This window comes from Ranitomeya imitator, chromosome 6 (assembly GCF_032444005.1).
Source record: "Ranitomeya imitator isolate aRanImi1 chromosome 6, aRanImi1.pri, whole genome shotgun sequence".
NCBI lineage: Eukaryota > Metazoa > Chordata > Amphibia > Anura > Dendrobatidae > Ranitomeya > Ranitomeya imitator.
In genome coordinates this window covers 477,848,295-477,861,716 of record NC_091287.1, presented here as the reverse complement: position 1 = coordinate 477,861,716, position 13,422 = coordinate 477,848,295, and the positions used below count along the sequence as shown (strand labels likewise).

The 13,422-nt window shown below is 42.3% G+C and overlaps 1 protein-coding gene across 1 annotated transcript in view; it reads left to right on the top strand.

Annotated features, from left to right (window-relative positions):
* Positions 1–13,422, top strand: part of LOC138642938 (serine/threonine-protein kinase H1-like) — a 39,806-nt gene that overhangs the window by 12,537 nt on the left and 13,847 nt on the right. The window contains exon 2 of the mRNA XM_069731568.1: positions 2,192–2,858. Coding sequence (XP_069587669.1) covers positions 2,192–2,858 — 667 coding nt within the window. The remainder of the gene's footprint in view (positions 1–2,191; positions 2,859–13,422) is intronic.

Here is a 13,422-nt window from a genome sequence, read left to right as displayed (position 1 = left end):
TCTTCTCAGATCTCAAGTTTTGCTGCTTCACTTCTTTTACAATGGCAGTTTTCCCAATGTCAATTTGATAAAAGTGCCGTTTTTCATGTCACTGCACTTTTGGCTAGATTGTAGTCATATCTTCAATATGTAAACCTGTGAACATTTGCTACACAAACCTGTGATGGACAAACTGAACTTTCGTAACTCAAACCTAAGGACCCAACCATCCTACGGCATGGTTATAAGCAGACACGTCAATAAAAAATAGAAATATGAACAATTAATATATTTTGGATGTAAAATGGACTGGTGCACTCAATTAAAATGTACTCTTTTTTGGGAATCTTTGCACACTAGGCCACCCCTTCTTCTCTCTCAGAGCCACTCATGTCCTTTGCCTCCCCTCCAGCCTCCTGCTCAGGGATTTTAATTGCTGTTTTATCTTTGTTTTCAACCATCAAAGTAGTTTTCTCACAAGCAACGTATATAATCTATCCATGGGATTTTATTGCAGGGGGTTCAACCAATGGAATCCCCACTGATGTTGAGAATGGAGATGCCAAATGCCCATGTCTGATTGGAGCAGTAGTGAGCATGTGCAATCGCAACTAATCACTGTTCATAGGAATAATGCTTTCTACCACTCTCTTTTCACAGACAGCTTTGCAAATAAAGTTTTCCTGCAGGTTGATTAAAGTAGTATTACATTTAAAATATGGAATGAAGTTCTTACAATAAAGTGTATCTGTAAGTAATTATACCAAAAATCAGAGTAAATGCAAGGTCTTGCTGCCCTTATTTCCCACTGCTTTTAGCTGAGTATATGCAGGAATTGCCCCAATTCTCCAGTTCTGCAACTACTCATCCAGTCTTTTCTAGTGAATGGTTTCTCTTCAATCAGCATTTTGTCAAAGCTATGGCCCCTTTTCATTATTACCTTTGCACCTGTTTTTTGGTCTAGTTTTGTGTATTTTGCCTCTTCTTTGTTTGCACCCAATTCATTATCTGCACATTTTTAAGTCTATTAAGTTTGCTTTTTGTTTGTTTTCTGGTTTGTGGGGGTTAAGCAATTCCAGAGGTTTTAGCCCGACTCATCAGTATCTACTTTTTTTCTGACTGACCGTTAATCAGAGGTAACGGTCCCAAGGTCTCAATGTAAGTCTATGAGGACCTCGTTCTCGCCTTGTTCCAGCTCTCATAGACTTAAGGTACCTTCACACTGAGCGACTTTACAACGATAACGATAGCGATCCGTGACGTTGCAGCGTCCTGGATAGCGATATCGTTGTGTTTGACACGCAGCAGCGATCAGGATCCCGCTGTGAGATCGCTGGTCGGAGCTAGAAGGCCAGAACTTTATTTTGTTGCTGGATCACCCACTGACATCGCTGAATCGGCGTGTGTGACGCCGATTCAGCGATTTCTTCACTTGTAACCAGGGTACACATCGGGTTACTAAGCGCAGGGCCGCGCTTAGTAACCTGATATTTACCCTGGTTACCATTGTAAATGTAAAAAAAACAAACACTACATACTTACATTCCGGTGTCTGTCGTGTCCCCCACCTTCAGCTTCCCTGCACTGTGTAAGCGCCGGCCGTAAAGCAGAGAGGTGACGTCACCGCTGTGCTCTGCTTTACGGCTGGCCGGCGCTGACACAGTGCAGGGAAGCTGAAGGCGGGGGGCACGACAGACACCGGAATGTAAGTATGTAGTGCTTTTTTTTTTCCATTTACAATGGTAACCAGGGTAAACATCGTGTTACTAAGCGCAGCCCTGCGCTTAGTAACCCGATGTTTACCCTGGTTACCAGGGGACTTCGGCATCGTTGGTCGCTGGAGAGCTGTCACACAGACAGCTCTCCAGCGATCACACAACGACGAAACAGCGACGCTGCAACGATCGACATCGTTGTCTATATCACTGCAGAGTCGCTTAATGTGACGGTACCTTTACATTGAGCTGTGACTCACAGATATCCAAACAAACACTGGACCAAAGCTGCGCCGATAGAAGAAAGAGAGGCTGGTAAGTCTGAGACTAGGGCAGGTAAAATTAGATTCGTGGCGCCACTGGAGCAGTAAAACAAAAGAAAACGCTGGAATGGGGCTTTAAACAAGAATAATTATTTAGGTTCACAGTTGTCATTTTATGCATGAGATAATATTTCTATTGGGCAATAATTGTTCTGAATACATTTTTTCTTTTAGATATGATATCAAGGCTCTTATTGGAAGGGGAAGTTTTAGCAGAGTGATAAGAGTTGAACACAGAGCTACTCGCCAACCATTTGCCATCAAAATGATTGAAACAAGAGCTAAAGAAGGCAAGGAAGTCTGTGAATCAGAGCTTAACATCCTCAGGAGAGTCAGCCATCATAACATCATCCAGCTTATTGAAGTGTTTGAGACTCATGACCGAGTGTACATGGTGATGGAACTAGCCACGGGTGGAGATCTCCTCGACAGAATTATCGCTAAAGGATCATTCACTGAACGAGATGCAACCAAGGTGCTTCACATGGTTTTAGATAGCATAAACTACCTCCATAGACTTGGTATAACACACAGAGATCTCAAACCAGAAAATCTTCTGTATTACCATCCTGGGGCTGACTCAAAGATAGTAGTTACTGACTTTGGCTTGGCAAACGCTGGTAACAAAGGCGGAGACTGGTCAATGAGGACCATATGTGGGACTCCTGAATACATTGCACCAGAGATTATTCTGAAAAAACCTTATAGTAATGCAGTGGACATGTGGGCTCTTGGAGTCATGACTTATTTTTTATTAAGTGGATGCATGCCCTTTGAAGATGAGAACAGAACAAGACTTTACCGGCTAATCCTTAAAGGAAGATACAGTTACTTAGGTGATGTAAGTATCCTGGGTGTGTGAAGACATTCGGTACTCTGACATGTACCTTCACATTGTGAAGGAATGCTGTCAGCACAGGATGACTGTTCAAACCAAGTACAGGTGCTCGGTAAACCCTTAGGGTGGCCAAACATTTAAGTGCATCTTCCCACCTACTTTATAAAGGCGGCGATAGATGGAAAACAAGTGGGTAGGAACGTGCAATTAAATGTTTGGCCACCCTAAGGGTGCATTAATTGCCTGTACTTGTTTTGAACGGTTATTGTGTGCTGAGAGTCTCAATTCAAAGATGTCGAGTAGACCACTACTTACACCGGTACTTGAAAGTTTGTAAACCCTTTAGAATTTTCGAAATATCTGCATATATTTGACCTTAATTAGACAAATTTTCACACAAGTCCTAAAAGTAGATTAAGAGAATCAAATCAAGCAAATGAGTCATAAATATTGGACTTTGCCATTATTTTTATTTAGAAAATGATCCAATATCACATGTCGGTGAGTGGCAAAATTCTGGGAACTGTTAGTCTGTGTTCACACACAATAGTCATGCTGCAGCATTAAACACAAAAAAGAGAAACGTCTACAGAGTTGCTTTAACAATATATTTATTGTGGTTTTTAATACAGTAGTACTATTATGCTTTAAAAATTATGTGGATTTGATCTTGTGGAAGCTCTTCAATCAAGGCAGTTTTAACCTATCGTGTAGGCAATTATAATTACAATCTATCTATATAATTGTCTAAGGTCCACTTCCATCTGTTTGTCTGTTTGTCAGTCTGTAACGGAAATCCCGCATCGCTGATTGGTCGCGGCCGGCTGGGCGAAGGCACCGTCTGGCCGCGAATTGGCTCCTCCCTTCTCCCCTCCAGTCAGTGCCCCCTCCAAACTCCCCTCCAGTCACACCCACATCGTGTTTTAGCAGTCCGTTAAACAGACTGTGTTACGCCGCGGCATAACATGGTGTAACGCAGTCCGTTAACGCTGCTATTAACCCTATAAGTGTGATCAACTTTTAATGTTAAAAATGATAATTAAAAAAAAAAATCATTATATTCTCATCTTCCGGCATCCGCGACAGCCTTTCCCGCTCCTCGCGACGCTCCGGTCCCAAGAATGCATTGCGGCAATGACCCCAGATGACGTAGCGGTGTCACGAGACCACTACATCATCACGGGTTATTGCCGCAAGGCATTACTGGGAACGGAGCGTCGCGAGAAGCATCAGTAAATGCCTCGGCTGGACCCGGGGGGCCGACGGAGGGTGAGTATATAACTATTTTTTATTTTAATTCTTTTTTTAATAGGGATATGGTGCCCACATTTCTATATACTATGTTGATGTGCTATATACTACGTGGGCTGTGTTATATACTGTGTGGACTGTGTTATATACTACGTCTTTGTGCTATATACTCTGTGGCTGTGCAGTATACTACGTGGCTGTGTTATATACTACGTGGGCTGTGCTATATACTGGGTGGTCTGTGTTATATACTACATGGGCTGTGTTATATACTGCATGGGCTGTGTTATATACTGTGTGGGCTGTGCTATATGCAATGTGGCTGTGCAATATACTACATGGCTGTGCTATATACTACGTGGCTGTGTTATATACTATATGGGCTGTGTCATATACTGCGTGGCCTGTGCTATATACTGCGTGGGTTGTGTTATATACTGTGTGGGCTGTGTTATATACTGTGTGGGCTGTGCTATATACTACGTGGCTGTGCTATATACTACGTGGCTGTGCAATATACTACGTGGCTGTGCAATATACTACGTGGCTGTGCTATATACTATGTGGCTGTGCTATATACTATGTGGATGTGCTATATACAACGTGGGCTGTGTTATATGCTACGTGGGCTGTGAGACTCTTTCGCCCGGGGCCCTCAAAAACCTGCAGCTGGCCCTGGCTTCACTGATTGGTCGCGCCCGGCTGGCCCCAAACAATCGGCCACAGACGCAGTCCGGCCGCGAATTGGTGTGGGATTTGAACCATGCTTCGCTAATTGGTCGTGCCTGGCCGGCCGAATCCTGTGTATTAATTGCATTATTCTGAAATCTTCATAAATAAACTACATACATATTCTAGAATACCCGATGCGTTAGAATCCGGCCACCATCTAGTGCTATATATTGCTATGGGACACTATAAATTCCACTCCAGATGTGGGCACGTGGTATAAATGTCTATCAGCGCTCTTCAATCAATCATTTTGCATACATAAATGCTATGTGTGATTACTGACTAGTACTATTCAGGCTACAGAGCTGTGAACAAAGCAATATAAGCTGATATGGTAGTTTAATATGGAGATGTAGGAGTTATATTTTTGTGATTTAAGCTAACCTGTCATCAGGTTTTCCCAATATAAACTACGAGCACCACATTTAAAGGGCCTATCCACTACTAGGACAAACACTCCTTTATCTGAATATTTGTCCCCATTAAAATAAAAACACCTATATTTAATTCCTATGCCAACGCTATTCCCTCAGTGTCGGCACTCGCTTTCCCTGGGATCAACAGGAAGTGAAAGCTACAACTGGTTGCTCACCCCCTTTTGGTTAATTTTACGTCCAAAACCGGGGACAGTGACACCAGCGCAGGGCTCACGTGACATAACAACCTCACAGGAGCCTCAGGAACGTGAGTGCTGACATCGTTGGTACAATGCTGGCAGGGGAGGTGAGTGTAGGTGTTTTTATTTTACCGGGGGCAAAGATTCAGACTGATAAGGGGTTGTCCTAACAGTGGACAACCCCTTTAATATCTCTTTTACAGTAGCATAGCAAGGTGTTTATAAATCCCCAACTCCCTCTGCTGATCCCAAAAATTACCTTTCATAATCCCCCTATAGGCACAGACTGGTCACAGGTCTTGCTTCGGCATCTTCTCTCTCATTGCAATTGCTATCCTCCTGCTTCCTGCATAACATGCGTCATCCACACAGTGCCCGCCAATTACGTTGCTGCCCAGGCGTAGTTTGCTATGCCCTGCTGAGGACAGAGCAAGGCACCGAAATGCGCATGCGCCAGCTTTACTTCCGGGCCATTGGTGTTCTACGGCCCCTATCGGCGCACGTGCATTGGAGTACTTTACTCTGACCTCAGCAAGGCAGAGCGAAGCACGCCTGCGCTGGAGCATGATTGGGGGACACTGTGTGGATGATGTAGGACACCTCATCCACATGAAGCAAGCAGGAGGATGGTGTTCTCAGTGACAGAGAAGATGCTGAGGCAAGACCAGCGACACGCATTGGACCAGACCATGCCATATGGGGGGATTATAAAATGTACAGTATTTTTTTGGCTATGCTGAGGGGGTGGGAACTTATATATATCTTACTAGACTACGGTAAAAGAGGCATTAACGGTGGTGGCTATAGTTTATATTGGTAAAACCTGGTGACAGGTTGCCTTTAAGATTATATTGCGATATACTGGTGAAATTAATGGTCACACTGAAAGATGATGGAACCTTTTGTAGTTCAAAATCACCAAGTTCAACAAATTTATCAAAAAAATTAAGTTTGCAGCAGATGCATTCATCATGTACTGCAGTGCTGAAAAGCCCTCAGTCGCCCTAAATAAATGTGTGTAACATACTGAGTAGGGTTGAGCGACTTTTTTACTTTTATAGGATCGGGTCGGGTTTCACGAAACCCGACTTTTTCAAAAGTCGGGTCGAGTGAAATCGGCCGATCCTATAAAAAAGTCGGGGTCGGGGTCGACCGAAACTCGAAACCCAATGCAGTGCATTGGGATTCCAATGGTTCCCAGGGTCTGAAGGAGAGGAAACTCTCCTTCAGGCCATGCGATCCATATTTAAGTGTAAAATAAAGAATAAAAATAAAAAATATCGCTATACTCACCCTCTGACGCGCCCTGGTACTAACCGGGAACCTTCCTTCCTTCGAATCAGCTTTGCAGGACTTTGCGGTGACGTCGCGGCTTGTGATTGGTCGCGCGGCCGCCCATGTGACCGCTCGCGCGACCAATCACAAGCCGCGACGTCACCGTGACGTCACGCAAGGTCCTGCAAGCGCTGATTCTTAGGAAGGAAGGCTGCCGGAAAGAAGCAGGGCGCGTCCGAGGTTGAGTATATTCCTATTAGGTATATACTCACCCTCGGACGCGCCCTGCTTCTTTCCGGCAGCCTTAAATCTGAATTCCGATACCGATTCCCGATATCTTAAACATATCGGGAATCGGTATCGGAATTCCGATCCCAGATTCAGAAGATGGCCGACCCCACACAGGGGTCGGGTTTCATGAAACCCGACTTTGCCAAAAGTCGGCGACTTCTGAAAGTGGCCGACCCGTTTCGCTCAAGCTTAATACTGAGGTCTCCTAGGACTGTAGCCAACCCCTTTCAAGCTGTTTAACATGAACATAAACATCCAAAGTGAACTGGTCATAGAAACAGATGACAGTAACTGCTAGTAACTAACAGCCCATTTAATAACAATGACAGACTTTTCATGTTTTTTTTTTTAAATAAAAAAAATGTCCAAACATTATTCCTCTTTGATAAGGCAGACTTTGCTGTGTAGACTAAAATTGACGATGTCGCTGTGAGAGGTAAAAATCACCTGTTGTAACTGAAATGAGTGATGCACCATATACAGTAGCATGTAAAAGTTTGAGCACCCCTGGTCAAAGTTACTGTTATTGTGAATAATTAAGCAAGTTGAAGATTAAATGATTTCTAAAAGGCCTAAAGTCAAATATGACACATTTCCTTTGAGCTTTAAGCAAAAAAATATATTTTTTAAACTTTTACATTTTAAAAATGACAAAAAGGAAAATGTGGCAAACGTTTTGGCACTCTGCATGGTTAGTACCTAGTAGCGCCCCCTTTTGAAAGGCATCTTTCCTGACCATCAGTCAGCCGGTGCTCCCATACATTTTGGACCATCAGTCGATACCATTGATATTGGTGGGTTTGGACGACATTAGTCTAATGTGTATCGGGTCTTTGAGACTAGGGTCTAGTTTAAGTTTATATTGTCTCGGTAATAGACATCACATCATTAATAAATCTGCCCCTGTGTATGTGTGAACATGGCTTTACTTCAAAATTTCTCACGATCTTTCAAAGCTTCTGTTAGACTAGCATCACTGAAATGTTGTCTATGCTTTGTGCTTTTAGACAAAGATCTTTCAACATAAATGGATGATCCAAGTATTTATTATCATCAAACGTAAAAGGCATCTCACATCTTAAGGGGAACCTGTCACCCAATTCATGCCACCCGAATCACAGGCAACATGAATGCAAGATCTGCTCCCTCATTACAAACAGTTGTGATCAATTCTAAAACACCATCTTCAATTCCTGATTAAACATAATTAGGCTAGTTTCCCACTAGCATTTTGAGGAGCTGCGGAGGGCTGCGGACTTCCTCCGTGAAGCCCCGCCCTCGGCTGCTCCTCCACCGCCAGCTCCGCCTACTTCTGCATGCGGCCTGCGTACCTATCTTTAACATTAGGTACGGAGGTCGTGCCGCTATATGCGGATGCTTCCACATGCGTCGTTTTGACGATGCGGCGACCAGCGTAAGACGCAGCTGGTTGCAATTTCTTTTTTTCTCCACATCGTCAAAACGACGCATGCGGAAGCATCCGCATACAGCGCACGACCTGTGTACCTAATGTTAAAGATAGGTACGCAGGCTGCATGCAGGCCACATGCAGAGGTAGGCAGAAGGTAGAGGCGGAGGTGCGGCTGAGGGCGGGGCTTCACGGAAGTCCGCAGCCCTCCGCAGCTCCTCAAAACGCTAGCCTTACCAATTGCAGTTGGGTCATTGCCAGCTTCTCTGCACCCTGCTCAGCAAGACTGACTTGATTTCTCCCTATGCATACATGTCAGTCTAGCTGAATTATAATGAGAGGAATGTTTGATGTCAATTTTGCTTGTCTCCATATTGCCGTTATTTGTGTCAAATTTATCAAACTGTTGCACTCAATAAAGTTCACCTGATGAAGGCAGATTCACCGCCGAAAAGCTTTGTGAAGAGATAATGACCAAGTAAAGAAGTTTCTTTTCTATCTAAAATGAGTGTCTGTCTTGGTCTGAGGGCCCTAATCAGCCGTACTTTTCCTGCTTTGCACTCGATAAATTTGGCACATCTCTGAAAACGTCAGTCTACAGCTGATTTTCGACCCTATATGCCACTTGCCTAAAGGGTTGAGTGCAGAAATCATAATTTTGACTTGAACTTTATTTGCATAGCTAACTACACTCTGATAGCACTCACTTTTAAAAAGAGGCAAAACCAACATAAAAAGCCAAAAATTGCAACGTTTTTTGCACAAAAACAACAAGCAACAAAATGTGATTTTTTTTTTTTGTTCCTAAAAATTGTTTACCCCTTTTAAAGGGAACTTGTCACCCCCAAAATCGAAGATGAGCTAAGCCCACCGGCATCAGGGCTTATCTACAGCATTCTGTATTGCTGTAGATAAGCCCCCAATGTATCCTGAAAGATGAGAAAAAGAGGTTAGATTATACTCACCTGGGCGGTCCGATCAGATGGGCTTCGCGGTCCGGGGCCTCCCATCTTCTTACGATGATGTCCTCTTCTTGTCTTCACGCTGCGGCTTCGGCACAGGCGTACTATGTCTACCCTGTTGAGGGCAGAACAAAGTATCGCAGTGCGCAGGCGCCGGGAAAGGTCAGAGAGGCCTAAGCAAATACATGTCGCCACCAATTTAGCCAAGACAATTTAGACATGCTTAGAGAAAATCCAAGAGACTTCTATTCTCAAATTATTACAGTTGATGAAACATGGGTACACCACCATGATCCTGAGACCAAACATTGTCTCCATGCAGTGGAAACACAAGTGATCACCAACTCCAAAGAAATTTTGTGTCTAGCAGTCAGCTGGAAAGGAAAAAGGGAAAAAATGCAGTTTTATTCTCCCCGCAGCTGCTTGCTTCCAGTCATAGGAGTAGTGCAGTGAGCCGAGAGACCATGCTGTGATCACTCCCCTGCGCTTTAAGTGACAGTCTGCCGTGCATACGCACTTCTGTAAAGGTGCTGCAGAGCTGGCTGTCAATCAATTTGCCAATAAGTGATTACTGGGCGCTCATTGTATTGTGAGGGCTGAGTGTAATACATCCCTGCATTACCTCACTGAATGGAGGCGAGCGGCTGCAAGGGTAATTAAACTTCATTTTTTCCCTGTACCTGCTGCTACAGTAAGATGATATAAGCATGATTTACCTGCAGATTATTCCAATATCTCTAGGTAAATATTGTTTCTGAATGTGACAGGTTCCCTTTAAGGGCAAATAATGGATAGGGTACACAGCCAATATGGTAAGTCAGGGTGCTACATCATGTATCAAAGCAAACCACAACCATAAGGAAAAGCAATACAATAGCTATGAGCACAGCTTAAGTAATGATAATTTGATAATTTTATTGGACAACCTGTACAAATAGAAAATTATTAAAATTGCCTAAAATTATCAATATACACACACACCGACATCCACTGTATACAGTGAAGAAATGGGCCAAAAGTGTAAATATTTATCATATGTAAGAAAACTTAAAAAATTATGAATATATTGTGCAGACCGGCTATGTGTACATGTGCAAAAACAAATATAGAAAAATAATCTGTGAAAAAGCTTTTAAAATATTCAAAAAATAATGTCACTAATAATGTATCCTGTGAACTAACCCATAAGGTGATACAGCAGACAAGTGTGATAAAATAGTTGTGCGGGTAATAAATATGGCCAAGTGCTAGAACCAATATGAAAACAATAAGTATCAGATAAACCCATAAAATATAAGGCAAAGCAATAAACACGGCCAAAATGAAGCCAAAAAACAAACAGTCATACATGGTAAGAACAAAGCCTAAATATCAGTAAACATAAAGGCAATAATGGAATCCAAATGGATGAAAACATAGGCCCCGGTATCAGGAGACAAACCCCATGCGTATCGCTGCATATCACAGCTTCATCAGGGGACGTGCAGGTGAAATTCAGCCACAGAATACTAAAATAGTAAAGGAGAGTAAATAATTCATTACCGGTGGTTGGCGTCACGCAGACAGAAAGAGAAGTGTCCGTCCATATTATAAGAACATCCGGCATACAGGTGTGCTTGCCTAAACAATCCTAAAAGGCAAAACAAGCCCGGTTCATTGTTGCTGCACAGCGGTTGCTAGATGCTGAAATCAAAGTTTCACATACTTTTGCCAATCACAGACTTGATATTGGGGCAAATTCTAATATTTTCAACTCATTGGTTTGATTTTGTTCTCTTTATATACTTCTAGGACTTTTGAACATTTTTTCCTTTTTTGTTTTTTTACCAAAATAATGCATTTTTTTTGTATTACAACGTTAAAAATATAGATAAAAGCAAAATGTTCATCTCACATATTACATATATTAATAATCATATGTGTTATAGGAAATATACACATAAAATCTTCATTTGGCTATACAATTATGCCCATTTATAGAGAACAGTATGTATGTGAATTTTCCCATAAAATAAAATGAAAATGTAATAATTAAATAGTCAATACAATATAGACACTTATAAACTATAGGATCATATTGTCTTTTAAATATGTCCTAAAGCCCCCTGAGATATCTATATAGACATGAAGATCACAGGAAGTTGAATAAAATGACACATTGATATCTGTTACACAATTTCTTATTTCCAAGAAATAAACATTTTCTTATACAAAAACGAGCTGTTAAGATCCATGGGCTGACATAGATCTCCCTGAGAATCTGCCTCCACAGCTTGTTTTAAATGAAAGGAGAGTTACTAGTGTAAGACATGTAGATCACAAGAACAGACTGTCAGTCATTACATGTCTCACACTGGAAACGCCCCCTTCATTTAGAATAAGTTATGAAGGCAGATTCTACTGACAGATTGTCTTTTATGCCTTAATGCAGTGTTCCCCCACTCCAGTCCTCAAGAGCCACCAACAGGTCATGTTTTCAGGATTTCCTTAGTATTGAACAGCTGGTAATTGCAAGCAATAATTTTTTTAGGGTTTAGTTTCACCTTATGGCTAAAGCGGACTTAAACATGCACTAAGCTTAAAGGGCTCGGCCAATACCTTACATATCTGTTTCATTTCTCCTTATCTATCTATTGATCCATCCCATCCATCCATCTCAACCATGTCACTGAGGGGGAGCAGGGGATAATGGTGCTTTGTGCATTACTTCTATTACCTGCAGTGTCCTGTACAGGAGATGGGGCTGATGCTATGTGTGACTCTCGGGACGAGTGGGAAGGGTTAGGGCGTAGTTATAGGTCTGTGCTCACTGCTGGCTTGAAGCCCAGAACAAGGAATCATGGGAAATGTAAGAAGAGAGCTGAAGATTCTGAAGAGCAACTCATTGCTATAACAAAAGAGTTAGTGCCAGAGCACAGGAAGCAAAGCAAAAAAACATAAACAACATGAACGTTGGCAGAAAAGGTATATTGGGCTATTTATACTTAGTCTTACGCATTTATGGCAAAATCAGTAACTAACTCAGGGTAGTGGACAACATCTTTAAGGCCTCATTCAAAGAGCACTTTTTTGTCACATACATGAAGAAAAAAAGGTCTGATTTTCATTAGTGTTTGGTCAGTTTGTTCATTTTTACCATCAGCGTTTCATCAGTGTTTTTCTTGTGTACAAAAACAAGAAAAAAAAAAGGAAATGCAAACCTTCTCCTAACCATTGCAATTGTCACGTAGTGCCTAGGTACGGTGAGCACCTACCTGATCCCTTGAACTAGGGATCCCTTGAACTGTCCCCCAAATTACCCTGGAAGATAAATACACCAGGGTCCTATACTTTGCTATGCTCCTATCTTAATCCTCATCTGTTCCCTCCCCCACTCAGGGAGATGTAGGGCTGAAGTGTATATGATTACACTAAACAGACACAGACAAGGGTAGACAGACAGGGATGAAAGAAAACTACAATCATACAAACATACTCACAAAACAACAGAGTGGAACACAGGTGAGGGATAGGCAGGGGAAACTAAATAGGAGAGGATGAGGATCAACATATAAACCAACTCCAAGCAGAAATCTCCTGAACAACTCTCCAACCACCTACTCTAAACACTGAATTTCTCCTCCAAATACAGAGAGCCTTTATTTTGAGATCACACATCCTCTAGGTGGTAGCTCTTTTGAACAGGTGTTTGAGCCGGTGTGACTGGCTCACATTCTGCCAGAGCTGTTCACTCCCAAGTTCAGCAGGGGTCAAGAACTTGGAAACACCACATCTTTTGTCCAGCAAGCGTATCAGTAGTATTACACATTGTACGCTATACAGTTCATAAGGCAGGTAAGATTGAGTGTTCCACTTGGTCGTTTTTAGCGCATACAATACTACAAGAATCATAAATTATTGTTCCTATGAATATGAAAGTGGACTCTTCTGGTAGGTTGAATTGATGTTTGCTGCAGCTTATTGTGTGCTATCCTTGGAAGACAGGGACACAGGGTCATTGAACAATCAATTTTGCTAATATGCTAATTACCC